The 16,518-nt window shown below is 46.3% G+C and overlaps 1 protein-coding gene across 3 annotated transcripts; it reads right to left on the bottom strand.

The window, feature by feature from the left end:
- Nucleotides 1-37: 37 nt before the first annotated feature.
- Nucleotides 38-15,499, bottom strand: LOC104627934 (glial cell line-derived neurotrophic factor-like). 3 transcript variants are annotated; one of them, XM_010296347.1, is made up of 2 exons: nt 15,328-15,499; nt 38-522 (listed from the first exon to the last, which is right to left on the bottom strand). In XM_010296347.1, exons 1-2 carry the CDS (start codon nt 15,497-15,499, stop codon nt 38-40), a joined length of 657 nt encoding a protein of 218 aa, XP_010294649.1. The 3 variants fall into 3 exon arrangements, with proteins under 3 accessions (XP_010294649.1, XP_010294650.1, XP_010294651.1); XM_010296348.1 differs by having other exon boundaries at nt 15,427-15,499; XM_010296349.1 differs by lacking the exon at nt 15,328-15,499 and adding an exon at nt 5,157-5,223 and having other exon boundaries at nt 38-525.
- Between the last annotated feature and the right edge of the window lie 1,019 nt (nt 15,500-16,518).

The raw sequence follows: 16,518 nt of genomic DNA, 5'->3' as shown, positions 1-16,518 counted from the left end.
GGAATGCAAAACTGGCATTGCCTCTGGTGTGCAGTCGTCAGACGCATCCACACCTTTTTGCGGAATGTTTTTTCAGTATGTGGTAAACCAAGTTATCGTCCAAAAAGGACAGGTCGTCATCAAAGGCTGTGGGTCTGCAACAAGCTTGCCTCACTTTGTCAGTGACTAGTTTTTTCTTTCTGGTTAAGTTTTTTAAAATTTTGTCATAGGTGGTCTCGACTGCATCACAAGATCCACTGCAATACCGGAAAATTAGCTCTTCTTTGGTTTCATATCCTAAATCCAAATCAGTCACGTTTAAATGTATTTCTGTTAAGACACATCCTCGATTTTTTCCCTTTTGATTTCTCCTCCCCTTTTTGCTGGAACTCTCTATATTTGTGGCTGCGTTTTGCCGGTTTCTCTCCCGCCTAGAAAAAATCGGAGTCTGTTTATCCGGTGACCTCCTCAGTCTTTTAATGGTGGCTTGAATAAAGTCCACTACATCATCAAACTGATCTGGATAATCCTCTGGCATATTAGCTGTTTGGGAAAGAGAGAAAAGGCTTTGTCACATGTCAGTTGTCATTAAGTGTGTCCATTTGTGGCTCAAAAACATTAGACATATGCAAGCTGCTCTGCCCATCACTTCAGAGCGCGTGCCCAGGACCCTCAGAAATCAGGGAGAATTTGGAACAGTTTAGATCATCAGGGAAACTCATTTGGGGAAAAATAAATGAGATACATATGTATATCTGTAGGTGTCTGCTGATGCCTGGTAGCACTCCAGCACATCTTTCAATATTGAATATGCCCTGTCAAAATCGAGGGAAAGAAAAGCATGTCATGATATGAACATTAGGTAATGGGTGGGTGAAGCTACTGGAGAGAAGTTATACAGACTCTTCCCAGAAAAGCAGCGAGAGGATGAGGTTTCTTTAAAGCAATTTTGTGATTATAATTGTTAATTGTTGTCTTTTCACACCAGCTGCGGTTAGTATTGGCAAAACCACCTATCGATAAGGTTTTTGGGCTGGACAGAAAGAAGAATTTCCTGGAGCACCAGGTTGAGCTATTATTCCTGGCTGAATGCCTGCTTTTTTACTGATTCTAGGGGATAATAATTATCAGAGCTTTTGAAAAATTTCTCATGGAAATATTTTGTATTACAAGATGCTGATTAGACTGAGTAGAAATAGGTCAGAATAGAAGTATTACGTTAATTGTCAACAGAAATGTTATTAATGCATTTTCTTTTTATGAAGTTAAAATGTGTATTTCATTTTCACTTGATACACACTCTACCAGTGACAAATTATTCAAATAAATTAAATGTTGAAATTTAATTTAGTTTTGATACTAGCAGAATGAGCCTCTTCAAGGAGGGTGAAATTGAACGTGTTCTGAAATGTTCTCAGATTTCACCTTTTCAGCATGATTTGGAAAAAAATTCATTTTGAAATCTTTAAACTTCCAATGGACTAAATTTCTCAATGTGATCTGCTTTAGTGAATACAGTGACTTAATGGAGGGTCAGGCTGTCAGGAGCCCATGTGTAGGTGCCTTTGTCTTGTATTATTAATGATTGTCTCATGAACACATAAATTACATTGCAGTATTGAGATTATTTTTCTCATTCATTGTGCCAAAAACCAAGACTTGAGGACTCACTTCCTTTGCAGTAAGAGAGTACTCCTTTCTGTACTTAACTCCTCAGTGCCCACCCATTTAACAGACCAGTGTTAAGGACCAGCCCTGCATGTAGGGGACCTTCATCTCCAGAAGGACCCCTACAAATATCCCAGGAGCTGCAAATATTCAGAAAGTCAATACCCAGTGCAGTACACCTGGCCAGGGTTTGGTACCTCCACTGAGCCACGAAGGCTCTCACCCGCTCAGGTGCTGAGGTAGGAACAGCTCGTTAGGCAAAGGCTCAGCACCACCTTTCCCTAATGAGCACTGTAGCAGACAGGAGTCTGGTGGGAGACCAGGCAGTGCAGGTACCCAGCCCACAGGCGGTGGCATGGACTCTGTTAACAGGAGAGAGGAAGACATGAGGCTGCCTCCCATTGCCTAGCGCCGGTGCACCTTCCTGTTCTCTACAGGAGCACCAAACACAGAGGAGATGGGGGCAGCAGAATCTTAACTCTGTTAGTGCAAAAACTTGCTGAAGCACAGTGCATCTGCACCTAAGGAGGGTCATGGACCCCTCCCCAAAGCAGCCACATCTTACAGGGTCCCCTGCATGACAAAACAGTGATGTTATCAGACGCATATGATTTTTCATGGATGGCTCAGGCAAAAACATATAGACTGGTGAAAGAGTAATGAAGGCAGGCAATCTTGTATCTTCACATAATGAGGGTGGCACGTGGGAAGCAGGATCTTATAAACTGTAGAGTTTGGGACTGGGAAAAGTGAATTACACTGTGTTTTACAGATATCTATGCTAAAGTCAACAATCTCGCAGACCAGTGACTGCCAAAAGACATGAAGGAGGGATGGCTGCTATTTATACACCTATATGGGACCTGAACAAGGCAGGACCCTGCACCAAGCCCCATATTCCTGTGACACCAATGGTAAGTGCACCCTTCTTGCACTCCTCTGTCATTTCCTCTGTAGCAGGCACCAAAACACCCACTATAAGACATACCTGCTGGATGGAGGTAGCTTGGATAGATGTGTCCATTGGATGCACCACTCAGCTCTGTTGAGTGACAGACAGGCTGGTCTGCCTACACTATACGAATACTGCCCTACTGAGCAAGGTCCATGTCAAGGCAATGGGTAGGCTACATTCCTTAAAAGCAAAAAGGGACACCTTGCTAGACTCAGTCAAGCAAGATGACCCACGTGGAGCTGGCACAGCCCCCATTGCTGAAGTACAAGCTTGGCCCTGGCACAGATACAGATGGAGAGGGGATTAGTAGGAGGCATTTGTTGCTGTGGGACTGGGTGGTTTCTCCCACAGAAACTAGGTTTCTTAGCTTGTAACCCAATAAGAGAAGGATGTGTTCCTGAAAAGATGGCTCTAGCTGAGCCATTCTAGGCTCTCACCTTCAAACTACCCCTCTCATACTACTGTGATTACCACAGCCCACACCTCTGTCACATACTCTTGGCCTCACTCTTGAGGCAACGGTATGACAAAATGAGACGTTGGCTGTGGAGAGTGAAATACAACCATCAGGGAAGCATGCTAGGGTTTAATGAAATTTATGCAATGGTCAACAAATCAGGAAGGGGACAGAGGATTGTTACAGGAAAACCCAACATATACATGGAGATTCTCATCTACAACCTTCAGCCTCATACTTGTCCCAAGGCTGGTATACTGCCAGTGCAGCGAAGGCAGTAAGTGTCCCCCACCTAGGAAGGGAGAAACAAAACTGTGCATTACCTGAAGAGGTAACAACCCAACTAGGAACATAATTTTTAAACTGCTTGCAATTCAGGTGCAGAAATATCACCTACCACTGCAACAGTGCTATACTCAGGGGTCTATTTTGGTTAAATATTAATCAGACAGTTACAGGGTTCAAGCACTGTCCTGCCCGAGCCAATCCACATATGCCCTGGAGGGTAGATAAAGAGGAGGAAAGGCCCGTGATGTGGAAGGTGTTCCTGCTCAGAGCCCATGCTGACATCTATCCTGGTTCATGTGTGATCACTACCCCAACTACACCAAGGGAGCTAATGTTGCTGAGAGCCTTCTGTGCTGAAAGTGGCCTATGATATTTAAGGTGGAGGAAACACACCATAGAAGAGCCTTATGCAATGCTGTTAATGCAGACATGGGGGTGTCAACATTGCAGAAGGTGGAAGCAGTAGGGCAAAAAGTACCAGTAATCAAGCCAACAGCATATCCAACTAGAGAAGCCGTACCTACACACATGGACTTGCTGCAACTAGAAAATAAGGTAATTGGCAGCACGGCTGGACCCAGCAACCACTGAACCATGGACCCAAGCAATGGGGCTCATAATGATCAGATGTGGCTTGGTGCTAATTTTCTTCTATTTAACGAAGCATAGTTATCAGCGTGACTACAAACAGTCACTAGGAGAGGCCTGCAGGGGCTTGAAGGAAACCTTGACAGCCAGGAGTGAAATGAGAGTTGACTTAGCAGCCTATGCTAAGATGCCAGTCATGACTCAGTAGGGATATTCAGCTGTCCAATAAGTATGGGTGCAAAGCCTGAGAGCCTGAAACAAAATGGTATAAAAAACTGCTGAAGTAGAATCCTGGGCAACTAAGTGGAAATACCAGCATTAACACCAGGTGTGACAGGCTGAAACAAGGGAGGAACTAGAGGCAAGTGCTAAGGAAGCTACCACCAGACATCATATGTATGTAAGCAATAACCCCTGACCAAGGACTAAAGACCGTAAAAGGCTAACAGACAGACGAGAAGGTGGAGAAGACTGACAGCAGGACCACCCCAATCCTGATGAGCACTTGGTAGATGTGCTCCAGGGATGCCGACACCTCTCTGTGCCACAGCCACCATGTGCTGAGCACTTGTTTGGTCTCTGCACTGTGCTAATTGCTGCTGGGGGCAAAGGGGGTGCTGAGCCGAGTTGCATGGCCAGGGAACACCAGCAGACTATAGAGGCTGCCTTGGCATTGAGTGCTGGTTTGTAACCTGAATAAAGCAACTCAGTTGAGGGGTACTTAGTTACCCCTCTGTCTACAATACTGTTTAGAAAACACTTATAAGTCTCAGAATCAAGGTCAAGAGCCCAGCAGCTTTGCTTCTCTAATACTGCATGGACTGAGCTACTTAACTGTGCAGCAGACAGCTTTCCATGGGGATTTCACACCCCTGGGAGAAGCACACATTATTATCCCTTCCTGTAACATACACAGTTTGCATGTGTGTATATGTATGTTGTATTTACACATACAGACATATAAATATATCTAATTACACACACAGATACTTTTTCAAAGCAAACTAGTTTACTGACCGCACTTGCCTTCTGGTAGAAAATCTGAGGGAACGCATGACAGATGCCTGTCCCACTGTACAAGGTACTGGCAGATAATGCTCAGATACTATGGCAATGAAAGCAGATCTCTGAGCAGCAGTCCCTGGCCCCAGGGTCCAGAGTGTGAAGGAATTGGACTTTAGAAGTCCAAAGCCACCTAGGGATGGGATGGGATGGGATGGGATGGCACGGGATGGGATGGGATGGGATGGCACAGGATAGGACAGGATGGGATAGTCCACAACAGCATGTGCTCAATATAGGTTAGCAAAGGTTGGCTCACACATGTGATGCACCTCAAAGCAGGTGTGTCCTGAGTGAAAAGGACCATATGTCTTGGGAATGTAAAGTCCTCCCTCAGGGAACACAGGACCTCTGTGTAACTTTTGCACAGCCTGGGAAAAAGGCTCACAGCTCCCACTGGGGCAGTGTGATGGGCTGAGCCCCACCACTTAAGACTACGGCGCCATGAGCACTCACAAGACCAGCACAAAGTCATGCAGTTTCATTTGGGTTTTATGCCACATTTCTGAAAGCTGTTCCCTGACCGTCCAGCTCCCTGGGGAAATCCTGAAGGCAGTCTGTGCGCAGACATGCGCGCTTATGCAGCGCCTCTGCCGAGCACCCCAGCAGCAAGAGCGTGGGGCAGGAGCAGTGCCGGTGGGGCTGCAGCACGTGCGTCTTGCTCCCACTCATCTCGCCCTCCTGCAGCTCCCTGCCACGCTCCCTCATTCAGTGCCATGCCAAGGACCTGATCCCCCAGGCAGGAACAGGCAGAGCCTTTTCCTCTGGTGGCAACCCAAGCACTAGTCTGCTCTCCAGTGCTAAGGAGAAGGGGGTATACATGGCAGCCCATGCACCACCCTGCCTCTGAAGCCCCTTCTTGGTCTCCCAGGTCCAGCTGAACCAGGGCTCTTGATCTGCCAGGAGTTTCTCACATGACCAGAAAATGAATAAAAAAGCAAAGAAGGAAAGAATGAAACATCATGGGACTGGTGCACATGGGCATCGAGAAGAGTGACTGGGCTGGGGGCACAGTTGGTGAACACCAAATGCCCTGAACTCCAGGAGTCAAGCAAAAAAAAGAAGAAATGAGACCCATTTAAAATACTAACTAAAAACCCAAGAATATTTGCACCTTCTGCTTGCTGTTTGCAGACTGTTTGCTTGCTTTCTGAACCTTTAGGGCACACTCAGATTGCAGCTTTGACCCAGCCTCTTGGGTTAGGAACATCCCTCTTGAGTGCCAACCGAAATTCTCACCTCACTCCGGCTTCCTGGAACCTGAAGCTTTGACCTGCTCGTCGTTGAGCACAGTCCCTGTCCCCCAGGCACTGCAGGAGCTGGCAGCACGTACGGGTGCAGGATCCTGCAGCCAAACGCCCGTGGTGCTCCCCACCAGTCTCTGTAGAAAGCCACCCTGGAGCTCTGCTTCACGTGCCTTCCTCTGGGCACCTTCCCCGCTGCAAACCCCCCGCAGCCTGCCTTTGCATTTCCAATTAATTGGAGACACCATGTGCCAGCAGGACCAGGATCTGATGCCTGCATTTTTTACAAGAATAAATTATGCAGTGTTCAGATAGAACTTCTACATAAAATAGGTCTAAATGAATATCCAAACCAAACTCATCACATTTCTCAAGAAAACAGTCTCCATTAAGGAAAAATGGATAATTTATTTCTGTCTATTCAAATGTGATCAAAATAACGTTTTGTAAAACTATCCTTTTGATTTCACTAACAACAGATTTATTTTAAAGCCAAATATTTCCCCGCAGTGGCAGCAACCCAGCATGGTAGAGCAAGAAACCCTCAGTTTGTACCTGACCACAAATTGATTTCAGTGGGAACAGATGGACCTTCAGCTTTTGAGAAAAAAATGCAGTTACTCATTTTGGTGCCTGGTTATGGATTTCAAAGGCTAACTACAGTCTCTTCTGATCATGCCATCTATTATGGTTAAATTAAGCTTAAATTCTATTAATTGTAAAATAATAATTTATATAAGTGGGTTTTCTTTTTTTTTTTTTAATCTCATAAAAATTTGATGTTTGAAGTTATTTGAAACTGTATAGACTATTTTTCCATAATGATCTTGGGAAAATGTAATTACAGCACTGCAGCATCATTTGGCACTTTGCATATCCTGGGTTAAAGTGATGTAATAGAAGTGATATAAGGTATACTAAAAATGATAAAATTAGATTTTTGCTTTACATTGTAACTTTTATGCATGCATTTGTGGCAGTGTATAGCTGCTACATCAAAACGTTAGGCCAAACATTTAATAAAATTACCACGATATTTCACTCAAGCACAGCTGTCTTTCAACTACAGAAATTCAAACAGCAGCATTCCAACTCTAGTTTATAAAGTATGATTTCAAAGTTCAAGGGCGTTACTCCAACTCATTATAATGGTAAGTATTATTTAGAAAATTCAGATTAAGATTAAGATCTGTGTTAGCATCAAAGGACTCTTTTTCAAAAACAGTTCTGGTACTTTAATCTGGGCCCTTCAAAACTAAAATATTTTAATTCCCTTTCTTTCCTGGTTATTTTTTAAGTGTTCTCTGAAGTTACACTCACAAAGATATTTCTTCTTAGACCATTTGCTAGTGGGAAATAGACAATTCATGTGCTTCTAACAGTGACTGCAATGAATCATGCTCATTTTTTTGTTGCTTATGAAGATTACCCTGGTATACCATTTATTCCTTAATTATTTTTGTATTTAGCTTGCTTTGCAGTAGTGTTTTCAGGTACTTATTATAGTGGACATGCCCTGTCTGAACACAGAATCCCTTCATCTCACACTACAGAGACATACTTTAGGAGGCCCTCGGGCTAGCCTGTTTGTGGAAATGCAACCTTAGCGAGGTTAAAATTACTAATGAGATGATCATTCTGCTTTGTAAAGTAAAAAAGCATCAACTGTTGTGGGGATAAACCATTTATTTTATTGCAAATTAAATACTTTTCATGAAAAACAAAGCCTGTCATGCAGTCATCAAAGCAAAGGCAAGTGTTGGAAATAGTTAAGCTGAAAGGTTTTCAGGATTTAAGCAATGAAAATATCACCTCTCTGAGGCACGACTTTGCTTTCATGCCTTGCATGAAAATCCATGGGACTAAGAGTGAAATGGAAACCAGCCGGTTGTGTCCATTAGGAAACAGAGCATCAAACACACCAGGGTCAGCTCATCTTTAAATGTTTAATACAGTTCTGGTTCACTACCTCACGCCCTGCCTCGCCAGCTCCCAGGGTATGCTGCATCCCCCCCTCCGACTCAGACAGCCCTTAGGAATGGAGCCTCTCGCCGGTGTCACTTGTCTCTGGCCAAGGTAAAGTGCAAAGTAACCTGGAGGATGACTCCGGGGCTGCTCACACCGGTCAGGTACAGTAAGGCAGCCCTGGAAAAAGGCACAGGCTTAGGCCTCCTGGTGTGCTTGCTTCTGATGGAGCAGCCAGGTTTTGTGCTTGTAGCTCGCTAGCTATCCCTGCCGCTTCCCACGTGTCGGTCGTAATGGCAAATCTGCAGAGACCGCAGTTATTTTCACACTGCCCTGCCTGGCTGCACCTGCCCTTGCATCCTTTGCCTGCTTTCTCACAGGTATGAAGTGCTGGTTCCCACCAGGAGAAGAAAGGGGGGAAACAACAGGACCGTCACAGTTGCTGCCAGCTGGGGGAATCGCCTGAGAGCAGGGGGAAACCGCAAGGTCGATGAACCGGGTGAAGAAAAGGCAGCAGCCTTGGCGAGCTGACCTGTCTGCAAGTTTCTTGCTCCTCACCTGGTGTGAGCGGGGTTGTTCACAAGATCCTGCCTGACTTCGGGCTGGCGCCCGGGTCTCGGACCCTCCGCTGGCCTCTCTGGGGTGGGCACAGGAGTGTCTCATCTGGCGGCCAAGCAGCAAAGGGGCAGCAGGAGGATGTGGTCCTGCCTCTGATGCAGGGCTTTGAAAAAACCAGCTCTGAGGCACCAAGGAGCAGAGCCCAGCAGACCCTTCAGCACCCTCACCCTTCACGTTTTGTGACAGCTCCCGTTCGCGCTAGGGCCTTATTGTGCATCTGGAGGAGTTACGGCATAAAGAGTGTAAAAGGGGAGAACAATAAAAAAGTGCCAGCAGCCTGCCTGAAGCCAGAGATGGAGCAGGAGCCAAACCTGGGCAAGGCACACACCTGCCTGTTGTCTTCTCACTAAGCCCTTGTACCTCTCCAAATCCATATCATGCTTAGTAAATATCCATCTTTCCAGTAAAACCTGGGTTTACAGTTAATACTTGGTTTGGTCACAACCCTGTAAGAGCCTTAAATGAGTATGTATGAGTGGGACCCAAATCCTGTGACTTCGTTAGTAAGAATGCGTGCAGCCAGAGAACAGGCATGGCACTGAGAATTTAATGGGGGAAATACTGCTGGTAATAAAAAGAAATTCTCTTTAGCATCCCTGGTGCAGAAGTGATCCAGCCCAGCCCTCGCAAGACATCAGTAAAACCCCTCATCAGCCACCCAGCCCCACTTTCGTGCCAGCTCACTGAATGGGAACAGCATTCCTAAATAAATAACAGCAACTGTTCCCGGGCTGCCTGTGCTCTTACACTGCATCTCCTGTTGGGCTTTAGGGGTAGGGTTTGCTTCGCAAAGCAGCAGGAAGGAACCCTATCCCGGTCTTTTCCCTGGAGGCAGTAAAGCAGAGCCGTCTGAGCAAAACCATGGCTGATGCCCCTCCTGTGGCAACCTCTGCTGCAATCGGATTTTGATCTGACCTATAAATAATACGTGTTCTTCCGTTGTTGCTTTTCACTACCTGCGTTTTGATGTGTTTACAATAGGAATGGTATGAAAAGTTTTAATACTGCAGTTTGGAAAATCAGTCCCTGGCTCTAGGGCAGGTGCTCTGCGCACTGCTGCAGAAGGTCTCATGTTGGGAGGTATGGGCCATGGCCCACCAGACGGCACCGGCATGTGCTCAGAAGCGCACACTCTGAGTAATAGGTGTTTTTGCCAAAGAAATCTTACATGCTTGGGATGGGAGCAGAGGTCATCCAGATGTTTTCATGTAGCATGTTATATAAAGCAGATACGACCAGCTTCTCTCTAAAAACATGGCCACCTGAGAAGTTTTGGCATACCTGCTTTAACATTGCCTGGCCCTAACACAGGAAAACAAGTATTCTGATTTCAGTGTTTGCTTCTTTTGGGCTATTGCTGTTCAACAATCACTAAAACATTTGAACAAGTCCCACTGATTTCAAAGAAATGTACCTGCAGGTTTAAGTTTAAGTGCTGTACCAATACATACAGCCAAAGTATCTACTAAGTCATACAATGTGGCTTTATTCCTTAAAAAGAATGCTGGTACTTGAAAAGCCTCACAAAACGGATTTTCTGTCCTTGATCTTAAGAACAGACATACTCTAATGTATATTTTGTGTCTTAATGGTTGTTTGTACCTGTCTCAAATAAACCTTTTTGATTCTATTTTCTTTCTCCTCTTTGAAATTAGAACTGGATTTCCAAGATTCATTGAAATCTTTCCTTTGGTTCCCCTTACCAAATATTACTTGATCAGAAACTGACATGGTTTTGTCAAAAAAGAGCATTCTGCAGTGTCAGCCACTCTACCAGCACTAATGTGGCAGTGGCTTATTTAGATGTCTGATGATCCCGTACATGGTTATTGCTGCAATATTTAGTATTCCTCATTTATTACTTGTCATTAACTTATTACCTCAGAAGTATGAGAATCCACAACAAGTGTAGTTATGTGGGGTTTGGCCTATGTACTACAAGTTTTAGTTTGCAGTTGCTTGATACTGGGTGTGGAGGATGAAGATGGGGTATTTGCACTAGATATCCATCCCTGGTCATCTGCAGTTATGGGGATGGGACTCGATGATCCCAATGGCTTCTCTCAGCCTCTATAACTTTAAATATTTTAAACCTATTTTATGCAGTCTTAATCACAAACAATATACTTCACAAAGGTATTACACCTTATCAATCTGAGGATCCTTTCCTAGTGGACAAATAATGCTTCTCCCATCAATTCATCAATAGTCACTACACAGCTGAATTCTTCAGCCTTTCAAGAATAGTTTTGCGACTTGTCATCTGCAGACACTAAACACAGGGGTTTCTAAAAGATATTGAAGAGGCCTATGAAAGGTGACCAAGAAAAGCATGTTCAGGTATGTTATCTAGCAACCCACACCTGCAAACATCTAAAATGATCCACACTTCCACTGGCAAATTTCTGAGGTCACTAAAATGAAAAGCAGCAAAGACATAAAACTTTAAACAAAGGATAACTCCTTAAATGAGAATAAAACCATATTCTCTTGCATTCCAGTCCCAGAACACCCTTCACAGGAGTATATTCAGTATTTATACCTGAGACCACGGAGAAATTGGCATCTAGGGCTACACGCATCTGGATTTACCCAGATGTGTCCTGTTCTTTCTTTTTCTAGGATTTTGCCCATGAATCAAATGATGCAGTGTGGTACCTGCTTGGTGTGGCAGACAGATACCTCTCTGATGCATTGGATTCACTGTGCATGGGCAGGTTACTCCTGCAGCTTCTGGTGTCTTAGACTAAAGCGCGTATGCCACACCGTAGGTGTGTGGAGCAGGAAAGCCTGGAGAGAAACATTAGAGTTCTGGTTCGTAACACTGAATGTGCCTAATAAATATTGTAGGGAAGGAAATGCGTTCAGTTGGAAGTATAATTTAATACTGGTTTTGCCTTGAAGAGCCCTACAATATCATTTTATTCTAGGTACTTTCCATATTAGTTGATAATGTTGCAGCTAAATGCAGAAACTTAACATTAAATACCTCTTAACTGGGATATGAAGAGTTTTTAACAGAGGTATAATGCACACATACCATGGTGTGTTATAGCATAACAAACACACCAAAGGAGCTGCAACAACAAATGACCATCCAGTGGCTGTAGAGTAACTCAGACATTATAGTGCAAAAAACCACCTTTTCTTCCTATTAGGAGGCAAGAGCCCATGGTGAGATTTTTCACTGAATTCTACGTGCTTACCACTAGTTCTTAACTAAATATGCTCACTTGATCAAGTGACTATATATCACATCCTGTACCTTAGGACACTCCCGGTCCTCACGTACATGTTGATTGTGGCCATACAGCAGCAAGTGGTTACAAAATGTATTTGCTGGGAGCTGTGTGTAAGTCAAACCAAGTGTTTGGCTCCCTTTGTGCTGTCATGCTTCTGAAGCTGCTGACTTAGTATTTAGTTTATAGTAATCTGATTTATATTTGTTCTGTTCGCACTTGCTATTTAAGTTAATTGTGTCCTTCCACCAGCAGACTGTAGCATGAGGGAAACATAGAAATAGTTTTCTAACCTCACAAACTCTACAGCTACTCTTCTTTGTGTGAAAAAAGCTATCCCATAACACTGATGGCTAAAACATCTACGAACACTCCATTCATCTCAAATGCATTACATTTATGGAGGCTACTCTCACTCCAGCTTCCAGTCCACTAAAAAATGCAGAAGAGTGCAGTTGCCAACACGCTCTGCCATCTCTAATTACTGCCCCGAACAGCAAAGGTCAGCACATTACACCTGATCAGCCCAGGAGGTTAGGACCTTGCCTGTAGGCTGGAACGAAGGAAGGTTCCAAGCCAATCTGAAAGGGATGGGGCAACATCAGGTGACCTCAGAGCACTTTGCAGAGAAAGCAATCCCATCAAATGAGAACACAAAAAGGTGTCAAGGGCCTGGGAAAACAGATCTGTGCTCTGGCAAGATGCTGGAGCACCTTTTGAGCAGGACTTGATCTCACAACCCTACTAACCCCTGCTGCAAGCAATATATGGGAGACCTGACCTTTCTGGAGTAAAAGCAATGCACCTTGGAGTGCAACTGCTACTCCCCACCCTGCCTGCACGAGGATCACTTGAGGGGAGAGCAGTGTACCCCTCTTTGAATGCGCACAGCACCCAGTCCTCTTGTGCACAGCGTTATATGTCTTCCGTTTGTTGAAGGGCACTTGCCACCAAATGGTGGCTGGAGAGAAACAAATACGTCAGAGACACTGACCGTGGCGACTTGAACAAAGTGCTGCAGCGGCAGGAAGACAGCGATGTTCCCAGATAGGACCAGCCTCGTGGGCTCTGTGTTTGCAGAGTTTGTGGCTCTCCAGACACCACACACTTCTAAAACTAGTGTAAAAGTGGATCAAAGTACTTCACTGCTCTCTTCGAGCTATCTTTCTGTAGGTCTCCCCTGAGTCATCCAACCTGGCCACGTAGCGCAGGGAAGAGTTTCTGACTTTCAGGCATGGGTGCTGCATAAACTGCTGCCATGCAAAGACCACCAAAGGCCTGGGTTTTACCCAATTTCTGTTGTGGAGAACAGCACTGCTTACTTTCCCCTTGCAGCCAGGGCCGTCTATTTGTGATAGAGGAGGGTGTGTTAAGAGATTGAGACCAAACTATCAGCCCTTTCTGAAATGATTATCCAGGGCAATAACCCACGACCCAGCTCTGCTTGGCGAAGCCCATGTCTGTACCCTGGAAACAGAGATATCTAGGAGAGGCTGCCTATTGATACTACCATAGCTCAGGTGAAATGCAGGTTGTCTTTCTTCCCATTTCTTGTTTACCTAATCTACAGGAAAAAAAGAGGCAACAGCGAGAAGTTTTGGACACTGGGAGCAGATGAGACCACTACTGCTGCCTGTCCCCTTGAGCTGCTGTGGAGAAACCAACTCACCAGGAACCATATTCCCAGAAGTAGGTTTCAAGGTAAAAGTAGGCATTGTACAAATACTATCACCATGGAAAGATGGAGAATTAATGCTCTCCCACCCCACAGCTTCTGCCAGGGCTACAGACTGACTGGTGATGCTTTCCCCTGGTGCTCTTCTTGCCACCAGCGCTGCAGCAAGCCTGTGCAGTGGACCAGCACAGTGGCCTGAAAAGCTAATCACTGCCTTTTGTAGGATGGTAGCTATCCTGCCACGCAGCTCGCCGTGGAGAAGAAGATCACCGCATGTGACAGCCCTGCAGCCCTGGCAGGCTGGAGCCCTGGGAGGAAGCACTTTTGGATGACCTCCCTGCATGGAGGGGCTGAAAGGATGTCAGAGGCTGCTGGTCTGTGAGCGGCAGGAGCCCGGGCTGGGACATGTGGAGGCGGCAGCCTAGGCAAGATGCCAGCAGGGGGGAAACACAAGCAAGAAAAGGAAAGGGAGAAGACTAGATGGGGAAGGATGTAGATATGTGTGCGGAAGAGGAGATGGGTGTTGGTGAAGGGATGAAAGTGGAGTCATGGCACACGACTCCCCAGCCGGTGCCTCCACACTGTGTTAGCTCGGCTGCTCCTGGAGAAACCAGAGCAGGGCTGGAGCAGGCACAGGGAAAGGACATGCCTCCAGATAAGGAGATAAAAATGAATCCAAATTACTGGATACTGTCTGCACCCTGCAACGAGCTAAACAAAGAGGGCTGAGCAAGGGCAAAAGGAGCAACCTTCAAGCTGCATCTGTGCCTTTGCTAAGTGACCATCTCCACAATTCATGTGAGTATTCTGCCACTTCTTACTGAGTCATATTAACTCTCACTTTAAAAAGCCACAAGAGTTAGCGTAACACTCACATACAACTGTGAAAACCCTGTATCTGCTGTTGTAGGAGACCTATTATTAGCAAGGAATTATTATTATTATCTGTCATTTGGATTGTGAGCTGTCTTACTGTGAGACAGTTCATGTGAATTGCTCTGCATCAAGCTCCTAATCTGCCACCATATTCTTCTGTAAATTTCCACACAGACACACTAATTTTGGGATGAAGATCCAAGAAGGATTTAATGAAACTCAGCAGCACTAGAGGATGTGTACAGTGCCTCCCACCACGGAGCCCAGTCTCCATCAGGACTTGTGCCCACTACAGACAGTGAATAATTGCATTGGCAGGTCCGAGCAGGGAGAGGAGGCTGAAGAGGTGGGGAAGGGGTTCCAGTGCCTGCACTGGGAAGTGTATGTACCTGATCCTCCTCCCGGCTCCTCTGCACACAACTAGCTTTCCCATCTCTCCAGGTTTTCCAACTAAAGGGATCTTGAAACTGCCAGGAAGGTAGGGCTGGAGGTGTAAGGGGAAGGGGCACATTTCTACTGCAGTTGCCAACCCCAAGCTTTGGAGGATGACTTGGTTTGGAGCTGCTGGAGCGAGACCAGAGTCAGCGAGCCAGCCTGGGGGAGAAACGGAGGCAGAAAGTGTGTGGGGTCCTTTCCTCACCCTGATGCCTGGGCAAAGGGGAGCAGGGTTAGCAAGACAGACAGCGGTGGCTACAAAGGGGAATGTTTCTTACAGTCACTGTGCACAGCATAGGGAGGCAGCAGGCTGATGGGAGAGAGATCATCTTCAGGCCCCTCTACCACTGAAGGGAGCCCCTTGGGAGGCGTCTTACCGGTGGGCAGGGGCGAGGTGGAGACCGTGTTGAGCAGCACCACACAGACAGCCACAACATCCCATAACTTCATCTTAGATCTCCTTCCAACACGGGCCCCTGGCAGAGAGGAGAGGCAGGGTTAGACCCCAGCTGCTGCGCTCCCCCAGTCCTGCGCCCTTCCCTGCCAGCCCTGAGACAAAGCTGCACAGCCTCACACCCTAGATCAGGATGGTCCACCCTGGCCAGGCCTGGGGACAGAGCAGAGGGAAAAAAACCAGTGTGCAGCTCAGCCTCCCACCCCTACCGCCTGCCAGTCCAAGGGAGGTGAGCTCTCCCCGGTGAGAGGTGTGGGATCAGAAGGCACAGGATGGCCTCCACCCCCTCTGCGCCCAAGCCAGCTCCTTTTGGGGTATGTGGGCAGGCGGGTCCCAGGAGCCTGCGCCCAGGGAGGTGGAGGTGTGACTGTGTCCCTGTGCTGGCAGCCAGGTCACCTTGTGCTTGTCCTCCTCCAGCACTCAGGCGGTGCCTGGGCACCTGTCCCCAGACTGGGCGAGGGCCAACTGGGCTGACCTGGGGTTTGTGGCTGCGCACATTTGCTGTGCTACAGGCAAATCAACCTTTCCCTTTCCCTCTCTTCTCTTTCACCTTTCCTCTCCTTCTCCCTTTCCCCTTTTCTCTGTCCTTTTCCCTTTCCTCTTCTTTTTTCTCTTTCCTCTTTCCCATCCCCTTCCCACTCCTCTCTTTCCTTTTCCTTTAATTTTTCTCACCTTTTACTTTTCCTCTTCACTTGCCATCTTTCCTTTCCCTATCTTCTTCCTTTTTCCCCTCCTCTTCCTTTCCCTTCCCTTTCTTCTCACCTCTTCCCTTTCTCTTCCAGCTTCCCTTTCCCCTTGTTTCGATATTTCCTTTTTCCTTCCTATTCCTCTTTCTTTTCCTTTACTCCCTCCTGTTTCCACCTCCCTTTCCTTTCCTTTTCCTCTCCTTTTCCCTTCCCTGTCCTCCTTTTTGTTTCCCTCTCCTCACTTCCTCCTCCTCTGCTTTTGCCTTTCTTTCTTTTGCTGTTCCTCTTTCTTTTCCCTTCTCCTTTCTCCTCTCCTCTCCTCTCCTCTC

This window comes from Phaethon lepturus, unplaced genomic scaffold (genome assembly GCF_000687285.1).
Source record: "Phaethon lepturus isolate BGI_N335 unplaced genomic scaffold, ASM68728v1 scaffold20681, whole genome shotgun sequence".
NCBI classification, from domain to species: Eukaryota; Metazoa; Chordata; class Aves; order Phaethontiformes; family Phaethontidae; genus Phaethon; species Phaethon lepturus.
The sequence above is the reverse complement of the archived record's forward strand: the minus strand, read 5'-3'. Positions and strand labels throughout refer to the sequence as shown.

What these genes read in the sequence shown, in the direction of transcription:
- LOC104627934 (XM_010296347.1), bottom strand. Translation starts at nt 15,499, where the DNA reads ATGAAGTTATGGGATGTTGTGGCTGTCTGTGTGGTGCTGCTCAACACG. An exon ending in CTATGCTGTGCACAGTGACT is followed by an intron (nt 523 to 15,327) that starts GTAAGAAACATT and finishes TTTCCCAAACAG; the next exon opens with CTAATATGCCAGAGGATTAT.